An 18563-nucleotide genomic window follows, 5' to 3' on the forward strand; every position below is an offset into this window, starting at 1 on the left:
ATTATTTTGGGAGAGCTTTGATTGGTGGTTCCCATCATGCACTGCAACCAGGACCGGCGAGTGCACTGCTGCTGATCTAGGCGAAAAACAATTGTGCTAGGGCTGGTTCAAATACCATTTTTTGAGCTTCGAAGCTTCGGTAGTAATGAACACTGAATATTCGAAGCTTCGGAGAGAGGGTGCTGAACATATTCTTCTCTCTAATAAAGGCAGGAATCTCTATGTGTCTGTCTGTCCGATTGCATTTTGATTATTTCGAGAACCGAGATCCAATCGACTTCACAAGGGAGTGCAGTGTCGCATTTGGATTTATGGATTTATGGACATCTTTTATGGATTTGTAAAGTTGTATTTTAAATGTTATATGTGCAAATCAGGGTTATTATAGTTTTGCATTTTTCATTAGTTTTTATTTTTATTTCGTTTTGACTTTTTGTTTTCAAATTCAGTTTAGTTTTAATTAGTTTTTAAAGTGAGTTTGCTAGTTTAGTTTAGTTTTTATTTTTTGAAAATGCTTAGTTTTAGTTTAGTTTTTATTAGTTTTAGTGTTAGTTTTAGTATTTTTTTGTAATTTGGGTTATTTGTCAGGGGCAAGATTCAAAAAGTTCAGAAAAAGTATTGTGTAATAATAACTCAACAAAAACATTTTGAAATTCCTTTACCTCTTACAAAATCCACACGCCGTACCAAAAATCTACACATCTTCTATACAGAATTCACACCCTATACAAATACCACAGCTGTACAATTTTCTGACCCTATGCTAAATTTACCCTATACAGTCAATAGCCTACTCATCTGGATTGATGCAGCAAACATTCAGTGTAAAAGTAAAAAAATGACATAACATTATTAAATATTTGAATCACAGCTTATATAGTGTTTTGACATCGACAACGTACCACAACCAAAAAGTGCATTTTAGCCTACCTCAAACTTGCGACTAGTTAACTTTCTAAAGAAGGCGCAATCGCTTCTCGACAAAATTATCGACAAAATTATATTCAGAATTTAAAACATTTTTATACCACTTTTTAATGTGTGATTGTGTAAAGGTGTTCACGAGATAGATACCAACCTTTCGCGAACTTGCTTTCAACATCGAACGAACACTCGGTCTCATGGAGGGGAGGGCCTGTGTGTGTGTGTGTGTGTGTGTGTGTGTGTGTGTGTGTGTGTGCGTGCGTGCGCGCGCATGTGAGAGACGCAGGGAGAGCAGGGAATGCAGCTGAACGAATACGCTGCGTGTTTTAAATAGCGTTAAAGGTGAACTAAGTAACTTTTTTTACCTTAACTGAACAGCTTCGGAGTCATTGGAATGGTTATATTACTTATTTCGGGTTGAATGGTGGTCGTTTCGCACCCCCCTGGTGCCCGTGAGCGGAAAATACGCACTTGCAACTTTGAGCCGGCGGGCCGCCGGCCGCTGCGTCAGGAAGTCTCGCGTGATATCAGGTCTCGCGATGTAAACAATTGCTTTACGGCCAAAAGAAATCTGCTAAAATGCTGTCATTATTGCGCTCCCTCACGCTGTTCGAACCCGAATGAAGAAGACGTTTTAAAGAACGTCCCATCTGCTTTGATGTCGTTGATCTATAGCCTCTGGTGTCTGAGAATCACCAACGAGTTTTTACGACAGTGTTATCAAATATCTATTCCAAAGCTGTGGGGGAGCTCTAGAGAGAAACCTGCGAGCAAAAAGCGAGAATACAGCAAAGAAGTCCCGAAGCTACTGAGTGCTGCTTTAAAAAATGAAAGACCTTGACAAAGACGAAAACTAAGGACATTTACTTTATAATTTTATTTTATTTTAGTTAGTTTTGCCAAACACACATTACAGTTTTAGTTAGTTATCGTTGGTCCGTGTAACGCTTCACAATTCAGTTTTCAGACCATACAATGCAAAAATGCAAAATTGAAACCAGACATTCTTTTTTTTTTTTTTTTTTACAGTACATTATCAATGGATATTTGCCTTTTTCTTCCCTTTTTTAAATTTTACTTTTGCTAAATTGTGACTTCAGAAACAAACATTTGAATAAATGAAATCTAACCGATTTTCTATTTTTCCATTTTTCGTCTTGTAATTTGCGCCGTGGGCGGTACCATTAGCACGGGGGTGTGGCCGTGGACTAACTTTACTATCATTTCATTGATGAAACTGCTTTATTTACACTGCATGCACATTTGAGGAGAAGTTTAAAAGACGAAACACAGGACAACATTTTTCACCCGAAGTGCCATAACTTTTATTATTAGGCTAATAGTCTACGTGTAGTAAATTATAAGGCAGTCTTGGACCGGCCATCGGGAGCAGCCGGGAAAAGTGAAATCCCGGTGGCCTGGGTATGATTTGGCACATTGCCCTACCTGTTTGTATTGACCTTATTAATAAAAATACTACCAAGCGAAAATATAGAAAAAAAGCTTCTTTTTTTTTTTTTTTTGGTTTTTAGCTCTCGTTTGTAATAGCCTACAATACAATAAAGATGCAGATGTTTTCACTATAGCGGGCATTGTTCGTTACCACGGCATCCGCTTGAGCTTCTGTGTGCTTTAGCTCTACACCGCTTCTCGCTCCCGTAAAATGCCCTTAAATCTAGCACAGTTGTAGAACTCTAGTCTGTTCATTACAATAGAAGCAGTTCACCGGGATATGAGCATGAGGCGATACTAGGCTAGCTAACTATAGTGCTGCAAATCAAGAGCAATAATATTTATTTATTTTCCATAAATAAACAGAAATACCTTGCTACGTTTGGCACATTGCCCAGCTTGTTTTTTATTTATTTATTCGAGCACATTAAATTCGCCATTCGATAATGAATCAGCACTATAGACATTAAATATTGTATTAGCCTACAAACGAGAGCTAAAAACCTTTTAAAAAAATTGAGGGGGGAAATATGCTTATTTTTTTCTATAGGCTTATTTTTGCTTAGTAGGCTATAATTTTTATCGTTATTCTAGATTCCCGTGAAGGATCTTGAAAAGCGCTGCTGCTCGCGAGCCACCCCCGTTCTGCTGCACTGAAAATGAACTGTCTGGGATCTCGTGGTTGTGGCTGCCTAGGCTACTGTACCATGTAAAATGAACAACAACAAGGATATAGCTATATATTAATAAAATAAAGTAAGAATGAATTGGTAAATACAAACAAGGGCAATGTGCCAAATCATACCCAGGACCAGGCCACCGGGATTTCCCTTTTCCCGGCTGCTCCCGATGGCCGGTCCGAGACTGCCTTATAATTTAGCACAGACTATTAATAATAAAAATGATGGCACTTCGGGTGAAAAATGTCGTCCTGTGTTCCGTCTTTTAAACTTCTCCTCAAACGTGCATGCAGTGTAAATAAAGCAGTTACATCAATGAAATGATAGTAAAGTTAGCCCACGGCCACACCCCCGTGCTAATGGTACCGCCCACGGCGCAAATTACAAGACGAAAAATGGAAAAATAGAAAATCGGTTAGATTTCATTTATTCTAATGTTTGTTTCTGAAGTCACAATTTAGCAAAAGTAAAATTGAAAAAGGGGAGAAAAAGGCAAATATCCATTGATAATGTAACTGGAAAAACAAGAAAAATGAATGTCTGGTTTCAATTTTTCATTTTTGCATTTGCATTGTATGGTCTGAAAACTGAATTGTGAAGCGTTACACGGACCATCGTTTTTTTGTAATGCCTCGTTTTTATTTTTATTTCAGTTAACGACAATGTTTTTTCCCACCTAGTTTTCGTTCGTTTTCGTTAACGATTATAACCTTGGTGCAAATAAACTTTCAACTTTCAACAGCGTGAGCGGGAAGCGGCGCCCCTCACGCGGGCAGGACTTATATGTTCCGAGAACAGAAGCAGAAGCAGTTTAACCCAAAACACAAGCTCAGGCACTTCTGTCCATACACACTCCGCTGTTCTGCGCTCTAGCCAGAGAACACTCCCGTTGCTGGAACACTTTAGTAGGCCAAGAGGAAGCAAATATACATATACTATAGGCCTATATATGCGTAGGTGGATGTGATCGAGGAATTTGGCTGTTAAAAGTATAACATTTAAAGCCACTTAAATCAACGAAATGACTCAAATAAAGATTCGTTCATTTTGATGAACGAGATCGAACAAGAGAGTCAGTAAAATGATCCGAACTTCCCATCACTCAGTCATGACTCGTGAGAGCGGGGCGGGGCGGGGCGGGGCGGTGCGGCGCAGCGGCAGCTCAGCAAATCATATAGCCTATTTTGTGAATTGTTCATTCCCGACTGGCACACATTTTGCCGCCCTTACAAAAAGTGCCGCTCTAGGTAATTGCCTAGTTCGCCTGTATGGACGCGCCGGCCCTGACTGCAACATTAGGCTTTATGTTTATTTCACCAGTGATGGTTGGTTGGTCAGATGAGAGGAAGTTAATAACCACAGGAGGAGCTGATGATGTTTAAACCTGTTAACCTTCACCAGTGCGTCGGCGCACTGAAGCGTTTTTTTTATATTCAAAGTTACTATCAGATTTAATGTTATACCTTGACAAACTATACATCATTAAAAAGATATAAGACTCAAGTTTCAGTATTTGACCACTATTGTATTCTGAGAAACTTATAGTGACAGTTATGTCTTAATTTGTGTCAGGAGTTATGAAATGAAAAAATTAGTCGATACCTTTAATATGAATTATGCGCGTCAGCCGCTTTCATTCATAAAAAAAACTCCTGTGCTGTCGCCATGACAGCGATTTACAAAACAACGTCCCTCAGGGCTTTAGCTCAAAAATGTGCAGATTTGGAGAAATATTGATATATTCTCATAGGTTTACATCATATTTCTATAGACAGCAATAATATTTATTGAATTTATACCCAAATGCATCGATGTAATCATTATGAGCGTTTGATACTGTGATGTACTGTGTTTTCAATTCATACCAGCAGCCTGAGGGCGCTCTATGCACAATACTAGTCCATATATGGAACATGAAGAAGAGCCATGATCATGTGACATTCCAGGAAGTCTCGAACACACACAAAGCTAACAGAAATCGTTGTAACATGCAGATAAAGACGTTTTGAAGACAATAGGCCTATGTCACACTTCCTGCTTCCGGAACGCGGAGTAGGGATTCAGAACTTCCGGTCAACAGTATTTCTCCCTAAGGATTTAGATTATCAGCCATAATATCTAAACCATCCGAGGTAGACTGACCACGAGCTATGAGGTTGTGAAACGAAGGTTTTTGCTCCTGTAGAAGCTATAAGTTCGTATGAAATCAACCTTGTTTTAAGAAAAACATGTTTTATCCGCAATCTTATGGAACAAAACTACACTACCCACAATCCTAGGCGTAGCAGCAACGTCTGCAGATTGGTCCAACTCGCTGTTACCATAGAAACGTTTACCTTACTGGCGAACGGCTAGAGCTATAACAACAATGGCAGGCTACACACGCAGCAGTTGTTGTAGTGTACCCTTTCCTCAGTTTTGACGTTTCCACTTGAGAGTTTTCATTTACCATCCGAACCACATCGTCATGTGACTTCAGCCTGGTTGCGGAGAGATTTGGTCCAGCGGTATCTATCGGATTCTGCCATTGTAGAAAGCTAACCGGAAGAGCCGTATCCCTACTAAAAGACTTACTTCCGGTCTTCAATTTTTTTGGTGACATAGGCCTATAAACATGATTGCAATGATATTTGATTTGCCTGTGTTCTTCAAGCCATGCCAGGTATTTTTTATAATAATAGATTATATTTATAATGTAATGCTAATCGATGTAGACTTTATCATCGTGCAGAACTATAAAATAATATATTTTCTGTCTGATTTTTTATCTGAAGCCAAATTAGATCATAGAAGATTATTTAAAACACTCGACTTGCGTTATAAAGTAAGTTTGGAGCACAAACAGGGTTTTAATCTCATAAATTGGCGTGTGTTGATGGTGTGCTAAGCTAACATGCTAGCTAGCCCTAGGTGCACCTGCCACTAGCAGTTACTCTTTTATGATTTTTTTCTAAATAGGAATGCTTACTGAAATGTTTCTTTATTCAAGAAGGACATTTGATACAGTTTCAAATGTTAACCCTCTGGAGTCTGAGCGGTTTTCTGGGCCCTGGGGGTGTTCTGACATGCTCTGACATTTGTGCTTTTTTCAGTTGCTTATAAACATATTAATGGCAAAGGTGTAAATTCACTCTATATAGCACAAACAGGACTACAATAATATGTGAGCCACATGTATGTACATGTTTTCATTTTTGAGAGAATAATGTTTATGCGTGGTTATCGAAAAAACAAAAAATTAAAGTTTTTGAAATAAGGCCACAAAACACATACTAAATATGTGGCAATAAGACTTTTGACTAATGGATGTCGTTGCCTATAGTTTTTTCTTCAAAATTATGTGAAAATAGTCTTGCTTTATCGTTCACATAAAACCATACATTGATTTAAATTGATGTAAAACAGGTTTTGCTTGGAAAGCCAATATGCGAGGGGGCGTGAAAGAGGAGTGGTTTACACCTTAGAATACAATGTCCCACCCACTCTGCATAATGACTCTGCATAATTAGCCATTCACTCAGGTGTGACACTGACTGAGCCACAATGCAAGAACAAAAGATATATTTAGAAGAAGACTTATATTGACCATTTAAGATTTTGCTTACATCTATCTTGTAAATATGTTTTGCTAATTTATTAAAAAGGTTACAATTACAACAATAATTACAATTTCAACAATATTTCAAGTGTACTCTTTCTTTGTAAAAAAAATGATTATAGGCCTACATTTTATCTATGTATTCATTAGTTTGAATATAGCCAACATTGGAACAGCTAACATCTTAGTTGATGACTTTATTTTTGACAAAAATAGTATTTTATATATAGAAATTGCTAAACAAAAGCTTATTTGACGAGGCAGTATATTCTACAGTAAAAACTGTATATTTCTTAAACTTTATAAACTTTCATATTTCGCCTGACTGTAACGTTGTTTTCATGAAATATTAGGGCATATTGTTAATTTGCAGTTTAATACGTTGCTTATACAAATAGCCTACATTTTATTTCAACATATTTCAGTCGATTTTTACTCATCTCAGTATAGCAATACAGTTTGCTAAAACATCATCATTCATTCACACACGCGATTTAAATTTAAACTGTCTTTGCCAGCTGTGGTAAACAGCGCGCATCTCTGCTGTTCATTCATTCATAATCAGAAACAGAAAATAAGGAAAAAAAACGTACTAGTATTCCTCAGCTCGCTCCTCGATATACCCGCACTTCTGAGGGACATTTTCCATTATTATTATTCCTCACAGCGCTGCAAGACGGTGTAAACAAGTAATGATCTGAATAAACTTGTGTGTTTTCTCGAGCTGATGGGGGCGTTCACAGGATGGCCTCAGCCATTTGCGTTTGAATAGCGCACGCTCTCCGTGGGCGGAGTCACATTACATCTGAATTAGCTGTAATGAGGTCGACTGGAATCGCTCTCTTTTAATACAGATTTCACAAGATGAGAATATTTGTTTTTTATATAAATTACTTCATTTAAAAGAAGAGAATTCAAGCTTCATGCCTGTGTGTCTGTATGCCTGTTTGACTGAGTATTCGCTGAGTTATTGTTCATTTTCGGACGCGTTTCAGAATGGACTTTACTGGCAGAGAGAAGTCAGAACTCGCTTCGTGTTTATTTTTCTTTATTTGGCAAAAAGCACAACACTTTGTTTTTATTGTGAGTATACACAAAAATAATACACATTTAACAGAATCGATTGATGTATGAAACTCCTATGGAAAATCAAAGTCAACAGAGTATTTATGAGTTTCTTTTACACTGATAAAAAAAAAGCGAGCTGGTATCGCCGGCGATACCGTCGACCTCAGGGGGTTAAGTGAGAACTTTGATAAAAGAAATTAGGGATTGAACCCCTATGAATAGCCTGTGAATAGCCAGTTGTTAGTAACTATAATGCAGACAAAAGAAATGCATATTTAGAGCCATAAACCAGGCTGGAGAGGTGTGAATGTGTGCATGGGGAGACTGAGACTGAATGGGGCTCGTTTGCACCACAAAACAATAGAGACAAAAGACTGAATAAATTATGACTAAACATCAGTAGCATTTTAGAGTCTAATCAAAATAAAGTCATATGATATGATCTTGAAAAACATTTAACTAAATACAGAGTTTTAGACTTATCTTCAGATTTTAAATATAAAATGTTTAGACATGTGGATTTAGCTGCAGTGCATTTCTAGATTGATACAGTGCCAACTTCAATTTTATTTTCATAAGAATGTTTCATAAAAATAAGTTTCTAATAACTTTACAAAAACTTTGAAGCTATTTATAAAAAAAATTTCATTATGACAATAATTAATTATACATTTACAATAAACTGCCAGGTGTCAGCTTTCAAATGAGATCATACTTGTGCTTTTAGTACAAAGGGTTCATGAACTGTATCTGTTTTAGTTTGGGTATGTCATTTCTGGGGATTTTTCAAAAGTGGGGTTGCAGCATAACAGGTTAAACATCATCAGCTCCTCCTTTAAAGGAGGAGCTGTAACTATATATAATGAAGAGGAAGACTGACAGAAACAGAAAATGGCTGATAAGTGTGATCTGTGTCTGCTGGGACTGATCATTCTCTCTTCACTTCTCACAGGTAAAGAAATCTGTATTTTCTCTAAAGACATTTAGTGGAATTAGTCTGGAAAGAGTTCATTTGAACATGCTCAGTTTATTCTTGCACACATTCACGTTGTGATCTCAGAGTTGTGTATTGATACACACAGATCATACTGTATTATTCCTGATACTGGACATAGTGTCACTCAAACATCTGATGATGAAGAATTATCTTCATATTAAGAGTGTGTCAGTGATTTGAACAGCTCTCTGATAAAGACTAATAGTTTATTCTGGAGAGTGTGTTGTTTGCTTTAAGTCAGGAAAAATACTATGATTTAAAACTTCTGCTTTTTATGCTGGTGTGTTTTATGTTTCATTTATTAATATATATCATAATGATCACTGAGATATACTGTGTTTCAGGAACCAGTGGAGATGTGCTCATCAGTTCTGGTGAAAATGTCTCTCTGTCCTGTAATACAACTCTTTCTGACTGCAAATCAACTACATGGACCTACTATAACAGACGTTCAGCAGAAGTTGAACTGATTACTAGAGGGATAAAGAATAAAGACACAGAGAGACATGAGAGACTGAGTCTGGAGTCTGACTGCTCTCTGAACATCAAGAACGTCACAGGAGAAGATTATGGAATATACAGATGCAGACAATATGTGAATGGAGAACAAGTAACTAATGCACGTGTTTCTCTGCATGTTCTTCATGGTAAGTTTATGATTATGTGGTCAATTTGAAAAGGGCAGATTCTCCCTTTAAACTCAGATGATGATTGAAGAGTCTGTGATTTGTGTCTTGTGTTCAGTTTCAGTGTCTCCATCATCATCATCATCATCATCATCTTCATCCTCACAGACTGAGATCAGTCCAGGCCGCTCTGTGACTCTCTCCTGTCAGTTGTATTCATATGCTGTATTCTCCTGTGATAATTGGGTCATTTATAAGGGAGTTGAGCTGTTGTGGGTGAATCAGGCTGGTGTTGATCTGAAGACAGACTCCAGATATCAGATATTATTATCATCATCAGATAAAGATCTCTGTATCCTCACTCTGACTACAACACTCCTGAATGAAGATGACAACAGAGAGTGGAGATGTCAGCTTACTCGCAGAAATCAACTCGAGACCTCAGTCAGATACACTGTCAAGTATTCAGGTGAGAAAACACTTTTTTCTGACAGATTTGTGAAAACTTCCACAGATTGGCTCTACTCTTTCTGATGGCTTCATACGTTTTGGAGTTGTAAAATATTAGTGGTCAAAGTCATAAACTGCATAACAACTGCATAACAAAATGTAGGAGGTTGGCTTTAGGAATTATAAGGCTTATGTCATTCATTCAAGCTGATGGTTTATTTGCAGAAGCTCAACTGTGTTTCACTCTCATATAAACCAGGAATAAATTATACAGTAACACAGTAATACAGTTATACAGTAATACAGTAATACAGTACAGTCTCTTCTCAACTACTGCCGCTGTAAACTGTGATGATGGAACACAAACTGCAGGTCATGATCGATATGAACATATGATGTTAAATAAATAATAAATAGATTTATCTTTGGTGAATGGCGATAGTCATTCTCCTCCTGACAGCTTGAGAGTGAAGTAAGAAGATAATAGATGACAGACTCGTGCACATATTCATCATTTCTGTGATGTGAAGCTCAAGTATTATGTGATGATGATGTTGTGTATATGTGGCATTATGTGTTGAACTGAACTAACAGACGTGATCCACAGATCCAGCTGATACAGCATCAGAAACTGAAGTCAGTGTGACTGCTGGATCATTATACAGAGGTACGACACGTTCATTTATACTGACAGATTTATAACATTAAACTATCAGTCAGTCTGTAAATGCTTCATCAATAACTGTTGATAGTTGAATACCCTTGACTTCAGTCATGTACAGTTTCTCTTCTTCCTCTCATGTTTCCTGCAGTGATTGTGAGTATTGTTGAGATGGCAGTGTTTGCTGCTCCTACTGTGATTCTTCTTCAGATCATCTGTGCAAGAAGAGCTGGTGAGTTTTGAGCCGCACACAATCTGATGATTCACACTCATCTGATCTGGAACAATCTGCAATCATGATAAAAACACATACGAGAGGTCAGTCAATGCTTTTATTTTGCAGGGAGGAAGGACTCGAAGCACCCAGAGGAAATAGAGATGCCGACAATATTAGAATAAAATACTGATGAGTTTAGAGCCAATCTGCAGCAATATTTACAATAGTAAAAACTTACAGAGGATTGTTCATTGTTTTATTTTCTCCTCAGAAAACAGAGAAAAAACTCTGAGCACTTATAGTGACATAATCATGTTTAGATTAAAGTCCCTGTAAAGTCAAAATTAAGTATGTGTTCTGAGTTTGTCTCACCACAGAAAAATTTATTATTAGCCACCCAGCCAAATTTGAATGATAAAAAATGCCGGCAAGTACACAAAATAAGCGATCAAAATCTTGAAAAAATGAGCAGTAGTCTCTGCTCTCAAAAGCTGGGGGCGTGTCCGCTGGCTGCGCTGAAACCACGCCCACTCGCGGGAACGCTCGCTGCCGGCGTCGACTCGCCACACTCAACTGTCACCGATACAGCCGGAAAGGATGCTCCTAGCAGCTTATTTGTTTTACAAAGCCATACATATTCGAGCCTGGACTACCTACTATAATTATAACATAAGCACACAAGGCAACTTACACTCATTGGTGGGCACGCACTGCCAATGATGGCACCAGTTGTCGGCGCGACGGGAGGATGAAGGCCGAGGCGGGAGATAGTCGGTTCGGCCACATTCACCAGTAACAGCGGATTATCAGTGAATGAATCCCAGTTGTCTCCGACGAAAGTTTATAAAACTATCCCGTGTAAAATGATCACTACAGATCCTCAGCTCTCCATCAAGGTGGCTCTTCACAAAATTAATCCACCTCTTGTTGATATGATAGTTTTTCAGAAATGTAATAAGCAATTCAGTACTTCACAGTTCACAGTCTTTGTAATATAATTTAGCAATACATTTCTAACATTTATAATGTGTTTAGATTTTTTTTTTAGAATTGCCTTTACAGGGACTTTAAGATGGTTTTTTTTTACATATAAAAAGCCAGATTTATTTTCATTTATATGGATTTTATGGATATATTTGCCTACAGTGTTGAAAGTCATTGTCTTGCGCTTCATATGTAAACTGCTTTAAATATAATATTAATACAGTAATGGACAGACTCAGACTGTATAATCTCTCTCTGTTCTGTGTGATGGAGCTGATTTGAGGATTCTTGGATCTTCTCTGTTCATTCCTGTTTTTAGCATCTTTTTTCATTTTGAATGATTGCTATAATTATCTTAATAAAACCTCTGCAGTTGTGTTTAATAAGTCTCCTTACCTGAAATGTTTGTTCCCCTTCATGAGCTCGTAATGTATCGTAATATAGAATAGTAAGTGTGAGTATTAATGGGTCGAGTGTTGATGAAATATATGTGTTTTCAGCCGTTTCTTGAAGATGGCTAAAGCCTCATCAGCTCAGGTTGAGTTCGGCAGGTCGTTCCTCCAGCAGGAACAGTCCAGGTGAAGGTCTGTGAAAGTGATTCTGTGTCTCTTTGAGATGATGAACAAGACACCGTTCACCTGCAGAACACAAGCTTCTGGAGACACATCGGTCTGGAGTAGTGAGTGTAGGTGTAGAGGAGCAGAGCCAGTGGCTGTTCTGGAGTCAAGTCAAGTCATTGAGAGCATTACAATAGTCCAGGAAACTGCTAAAATAAAGAAGGGAGACTAACAGTAGAAATACTCTCTTTTGCAAAATATATCCTTCAGAGCTAATATCCATCGGTCAGAGCAGGTGTGTGTTGAGCCAGTGCGGTTCACAATATGCACTTCTCCGACATGTTTCACACACACGTTACACAACACTTCACTGTGGGATTGTGCAACTATACAGTTACTCTAGCAGGGTTTCAACACTCAGTTGTTCAGATGAGAGGAAGTTACACAACTACAGGAGGAGCTGATGAAAACTCTAACTAGATACAACAAACTGCGTTGGTGCTTCGAAGCTTTTGACACAGTGCTCAACTTCGCTGTTTGGTGGTCAATAATAAGTCCTACACCAACTGTGTCATTCAAATGTTTTGTTCTGTGGGTTGTCATTGTAAGGTTTATTTGTATATTTAATGAGTATATTTGTCATTAGCAAGAAGGCAGGCCAAATTTCAGTGTATTGCACAATTCAAGGACAATAAAGACTTTCTGTTCATCATTTTTACTCACCTTCTAAATACAATGTTTAATACGCCAATAAATTGGGCCTATGTGATTTTTCATTGCACCATTTTTGGGCCTGCCAGTATTTGAGAGGGTCCTCACTTCGAGGGAGGTATGTATCATTGATGTATCTCTAGACCTCTATGGTGGCATCAGCATTATAGCTTTGCCGTTGTGTCTTGCTGACCCAGCTATCCAGGAGCTCCCATAGGTCATCTGAGGATGGTGGATTCGAGCTGCCTGAGATGATGATGCCTCTGCTTGCTCACTGGTTAGCCAGATCACTGAAGCACATTCACCCGTCAGCAGCTTCACGGGCATTATCCTGGTTGCCAAACCCAAGTGTCTTAAATCTAGGCTCCAGCAATGTGGCCAGTGCAAGCACACGGATGGATTGAACATTACATGTACTGCTGAAGAGCAATCCCTAGGAATGAAGCAGATGTATTTCTTGCCAGGGCTGTTTTTTCTGCCACCTTGTGCTGAATCATCCTAATGATTGGGATGATCTTTGAAGCTGATGCTCACTTCTCCTCAGAGAGCTCTTTAGTGGCATGCTTGAAGGGTGCCAGTACTTCAAGGCTTTCAGAAATTATGTCAAAATCAGCACTTGAAAGTGGCATGATGTTGCTTGACGAACTAGCCCAAGCAGCACCAACAGGCTCTCTGAGGTCAATGAGTGTTTGCAGCATATCATGCTTGCTGTTCCACCTGGGGTCCACTTCATGGAGAAGCTTCAGGGGCTGGCTGCCCATCCTTTCTTGGGCAAAGATTAGCTTCTCAGTGGCCTTAGTGCTGCTCCAGAAAAAAGTCACCAGTCTCCTGGCTCTGCTCCAACACGTCATGTTCTTCAACTGCCTTCTGAACAATGAGGTTGAAGGTATAAGCACATTTTGAGCGTGCGTGGGGGTCAGACCGAACGGTTGTACTTTGAATTGGTATGCAACACCTTTGAATGCAAATCGCAGAATGCACCTGTGATGAGGGGCTATCTGAATATGAAAATAAACATCTCTTATATCCACTGCTATGAAATGGTCCCCGGCCTGGATGTGCGCGAGGATTTACCTCACTTTAATCATCTTGAATGCTGCAGAGACGGCAGTGTTTGCTGCGGCGAGGGTTGTGTGCCAGTCTTAAAGAATGACAGGTGATCCATTGGTGGCTTGCGGCACGGGGACACACGCACATGAGAGCTCGAGTTGAGCTGAGCTTCCGCTCTGCCAAACATCTCCCGGGGTTTTGCTTATATCGCAGGAAAAGAGCTCTTTTGATGAGGCACAGTATGTGTTATGTTTATTGCAACAGAATAAACACACCGGTTTCAATACAACACTTAATCAAACGTTCTCTGGGTTCTCCGGTGGCCGCCGAGGGAACTCTGAGCGAGAACACTCTCTCTTTGTCGCTGGTCCACCCAGTTGTTTACATTAAACTGCAAATTTGATTTTGCTTTTAAAAATTTGCTTTATCCATGACCCATGGTAATGTTTAAAAGATGTTTGTTAAACTTTTTCTTTTACATATGTCTGTTACAAATTATAACCATACTTTAATTTGTTTCAGAATGCCCCATGCATAAAGAATCAACCAGATCCCTTTCAGTCGAGAACGTCAGACGTAGTCGCCTTCGACTGAATGGGATCACGCTAGGGAGCCTGTCATCTTCGAGCATGTTAGAACAAGCCAATGCGTGCATTGGCGTGCGTGAGACACATCATTCAGTGCTTCACTGTTTCAGTTCTGTCACTGTTCAGTGTTGCCGCGGTCATTCCCCTGTGTGCTCCGGCACTGGTGAGAGTTTTTCACTTCCTGAAAAAGCAACATGGGTGTGTTTGCGTCTTTTTCAAGATGCCTTTCCACCTGTGCGTTTCTGGATGTGATCGTTCCCTGTCCTCCCATATGGACGGTCACAATGATTGTATCACGTGTTTGTATTATATATGTTTATATAATGTGTGTGTATATATACAGCACGTTGAAGCAGCTTTTGTGAATGGTTTATGTTCTCATTGCGAGGATATGACTATCGCGGTGTTGAGATCGAGACTCGCGTTCATGCTTGAAGCTGGAGTCCCCATTACCACGCCTCGCTACGGCGCCGTGTGGGATGGGTGATCAGAGGATCATAGTGAGGATTCCCTGCCCTGCAAATTTTATTTTATAAATTATTTTCTCTTATCTTCTATTTTATTTTCTTCTTTTTATTTTTTCTTCTTTTCCTTTTCTTAATATTTATGTATATTCTGTTTTTGTGTATTCTATATAATTGCACTGTCCTTGGAGTGGACCTGACTTACATTTCACTGCTGGTTGTACTCTGTATAATTGTGTATGTGACAAATAAAATAAAATCTTGAATCTTGAATCTTACCAATCCCTGTGGGCCCCTCACTCCTCTATCACATCGCAGCCGGTGGAGCCCCGTTGAGCATGCTGGTCCCTCTGTAATGGACCAACCAGCTGTTTCATTCGGGCCTCTCCAGGGGACAGGATGCCGATTGCAGCATCGGAGGGTGAGCTGACCTCTGGAAATGATGACTCTGCTACGTTATCTCCCTCTGGGAGTGTAACGTTGCCCGAGCCGGATCCAGAAACATCAGCTAAGCTGAATCGGGCCGCCGAGGCTGTCGGGCTTGACTGGAATCTTCCACCATGTCCCGAACAGTCTCGGTTGGATGATTGGTATCTCGGGACGGGCCTCACTGGTTCTCAGCTCGCCGCCCCAGTGCCTTTCCTTCCCGAAGTGCATGGAGAGCTTACCAGGTTGTAGACGGCACCTTTCTCTGCCAGAAACTGCCTGAATAAGCTTTCCCCCCTCACTATCCTTGACGGAGGAGCGGTGAAGGGTTACGAGGCTGTCCCTCCAATGGAGCGGTCTGGCGCGACACATGTGCACCTGTGTCCGTCGGACGCTGTTTTTTGGACGGGGTCCCCTCGTCTCCCCCCAAGGCCTGTGAGTTCTCGCCCGTTCTGACGGGCAGAGCTTACAAAGCCTGTGGGCAAGCCGCCTCCTCTTGCGTGCCATGGCGCTGCATCAGGTCTATCAGGCCAGGGCTTCAGGTCTATCATCACCCCTCAGCCCCCTCTTGTTCTCCAGCTGGCAGCTGGGTGCGGTTCGAGGACCCGGTCATCCGCCTTTTCACGCATCCCCTGCCACCTAGTGGAGTCAGGTAAGTGCCACTCAGATCCCGCTTTGGGCCGCCTGCGGGCCTCTCGAGCCGGATCCCTGTCCTCCACCTCATTGCCCCACCTCGGGTACGTCTGTGGTCCCTGGCCCCTGGTCCGGTTTCATGGAAGTCTAAAATGCTTTCAAACCGATGCCCAGCCTGGCCCCAATCGATACCTTCAGAATCAGCTTGCGATTAATTTCGCTCGGCTTCTGCCCAGGCTCAGTGATATTCATCATACCTAGGTGTTGAGCAGGGATGCTCCTGAAAAATTAGTAAGATTCATCACACCTAGGTGTTGAGCAGAGCTCCTGTCCTGTGTGTGTATGCCGCAGTCCTACTGCCAAAGGACGTGAGCTAGCTGTTCCCTCCAGCCGGTATGAAGTCTAGCTTCCAAGAGCCCGCACTTCATTGTACCCTTAATGTGTGGTGGGTAACAACCATCTTGGATCTGTGTCAACTGAAACAGACCCTTTTTCGAAAGCCTCCATTCACTGTTAAACACAGAGTTGCATTTTCAGTGCCCCGTCCCCAAGCTTGGTCTGCAGCGTTCGTCCTGAAAGATGTGTACTTCAGATCTCTATCCTTCCGTTCCACAGGCCTCCTGTGTTACATGGTCCTACCCCTTGAGTGCTCCATAGCCAGTTGGGTCTTCAGGTCAACTGGGAAAGAGTAACCTCGCCCAAGGGGTGAGAATCTTTTTTCTAGTATGGAGATGGTCTCGGTCTAGTGCATTTCTCAGATTGAGGTGTGTCAGCTCAGTGCTATTAAAAAAGTGAGAAAGGGTCCCACTGAAACTTTCAGAGGCTCCTGGGGCATACATACGCTCCGTGTGGTGAACACCCTGGCCTGTCGCCAAACCCTCAGCCCATAAACAGACCTTTTGTTTCCCCGGGCCAATGGCTCCTGGAACAAGTGTCCACTAATGTTGGCTGAGGGGCCACGTATAAAGGGCATGCAGTAACAGAGGTCTGGGCGCCCTCTGACTGCATTGCCGTTCATTGCCTCGAGTTGATTGGTTTCCTTGCTTCGAGACACCGCTGCTCAGCGAGCATTTACTGTTTTGAGAACACTGCGACCGCCGAGCTGCGCTCCCTTCGCATGTTGCAACTCGCCTGCCACCTCCTCCTTGGAGTCAGAAGCTTCTAAGGTCGCTTCATTCCACTTATTTTTGCTGGCTTGCTCAATTGTGCCTCCGGACTCGTCCCCCTGCCAGTTGTTTCTTCTACTGTCTGAGTGGATATCCCTCGACACAGAAAAAACTCTGGCCACAGCTGACCCTGGGGCCCTGCAGCAATGCGTTCCCTAGTGAGCCTTCTTGCACTACGGTGCTAATATCAGGAAGAGATGGAGCAGGTCTTGCTAGTTACCCCTTTTGGCCCAACTGACCTCTCCTCTCCACAGCCTTCCTGACGCCTTCATCTGAGTACATTCTCAGGGATGGGGCACGATGGCACCCGCGTTTAGACCTTGGAGAGTTTGTAATAGTTTATGATCATATCTCGATCATATCACGATTAATACCGTTCCAAATTATTTTACGTCCTACCTGGATATATAAATAATCCCGCGGTAACTAAAGTGCCTAATCTTTAGTCGTGCTATTTAAGAGTTAGGTGAACAGTCTCTACAAATTCGTATTTTATTACAAAGATAATAAGGATTATAGATATAATAAATTTACCCTTCGTAGTATAAATCTACCTTTTTAGGTACTCTTCAACCGTGTTCGCTCTACAACAATAACCCTGTTGTAAGCTGCCTCTTTGGCTAGGCTATCAATCAATCAAAAGCACACACTGATTATTCATATATCAGAAATAATGCTTACCCTCCTGTCGTGTCTCTCAGTTAGGATCTCCCTGATCCAGAGGAAAGAAGGAGGCAAGTACTCAAGAATCCAAGGTCCAGACAAGATGATTTAGAATAAATGTTTAACAATATTTATTAAAAGAATCAAAATTGAAAAGAACACTTGTTACAGATTATCATAGAGTACTGAACTAACAGAGAAATGCTAGCTAGGCTTAACAGCTTCTTGCTGTCCAGATTGCAGGGGTTCTGGATTGTAGATTGCAAGGAAGAGCAATTTGATTTCGTCCAGGTCTCTTCTTTTATAGTCCGAATTGAGAAATCTTCGTCATATTTACTATGAGACACATGACTGCATGGGTCCTGTGATGACTGTCCAGTCATCAGCTTGCTCTCCGAAGATACAACAGTTCCTTTGTATTGGTGGACAAAGACCCTTGTCACTGTTCCCTCATGTGACTTGAGAAAACCAGCTATGGACAAAAAACTCTTTATTCAAAATCATATTTTCAGATGGTCATGCGTTTTAACAAACCAGCTAGTTCGCTGGGAATACCCTTGGTTATAGGCTTCTTATTGTGACCCTTCCTTCTCTGACGTCGAGTCTGAAGTGTAGGTGAAGTGAGTGAAATGTCACCTGCATATGGACT

At 40.8% G+C, this 18563-nt stretch overlaps 1 protein-coding gene across 1 annotated transcript in view; it reads left to right on the forward strand.

Annotated features, from left to right (window-relative positions):
• LOC309480153 (uncharacterized protein) overlaps nt 1-11891 on the forward strand; it is a gene marked incomplete at its 5' end in the record, with an annotated part of 175726 nt that extends 163835 nt beyond the window's left edge. The window contains 3 exons of the mRNA XM_082144542.1: nt 10403-10462; nt 10608-10688; nt 10800-11891. Of these exons, the coding sequence (XP_082000668.1) occupies nt 10403-10462; nt 10608-10688; nt 10800-10855 (197 nt within the window). The 3' untranslated portion in view covers nt 10856-11891. The remainder of the gene's footprint in view (nt 1-10402; nt 10463-10607; nt 10689-10799) is intronic.
• Nucleotides 11892-18563: the final 6672 nt, after the last annotated feature.

This window comes from Leuciscus leuciscus, assembly GCF_965113295.1.
Source record: "Leuciscus leuciscus genome assembly, chromosome: 1".
Taxonomy (NCBI): Eukaryota; Metazoa; Chordata; class Actinopteri; order Cypriniformes; family Leuciscidae; genus Leuciscus; species Leuciscus leuciscus.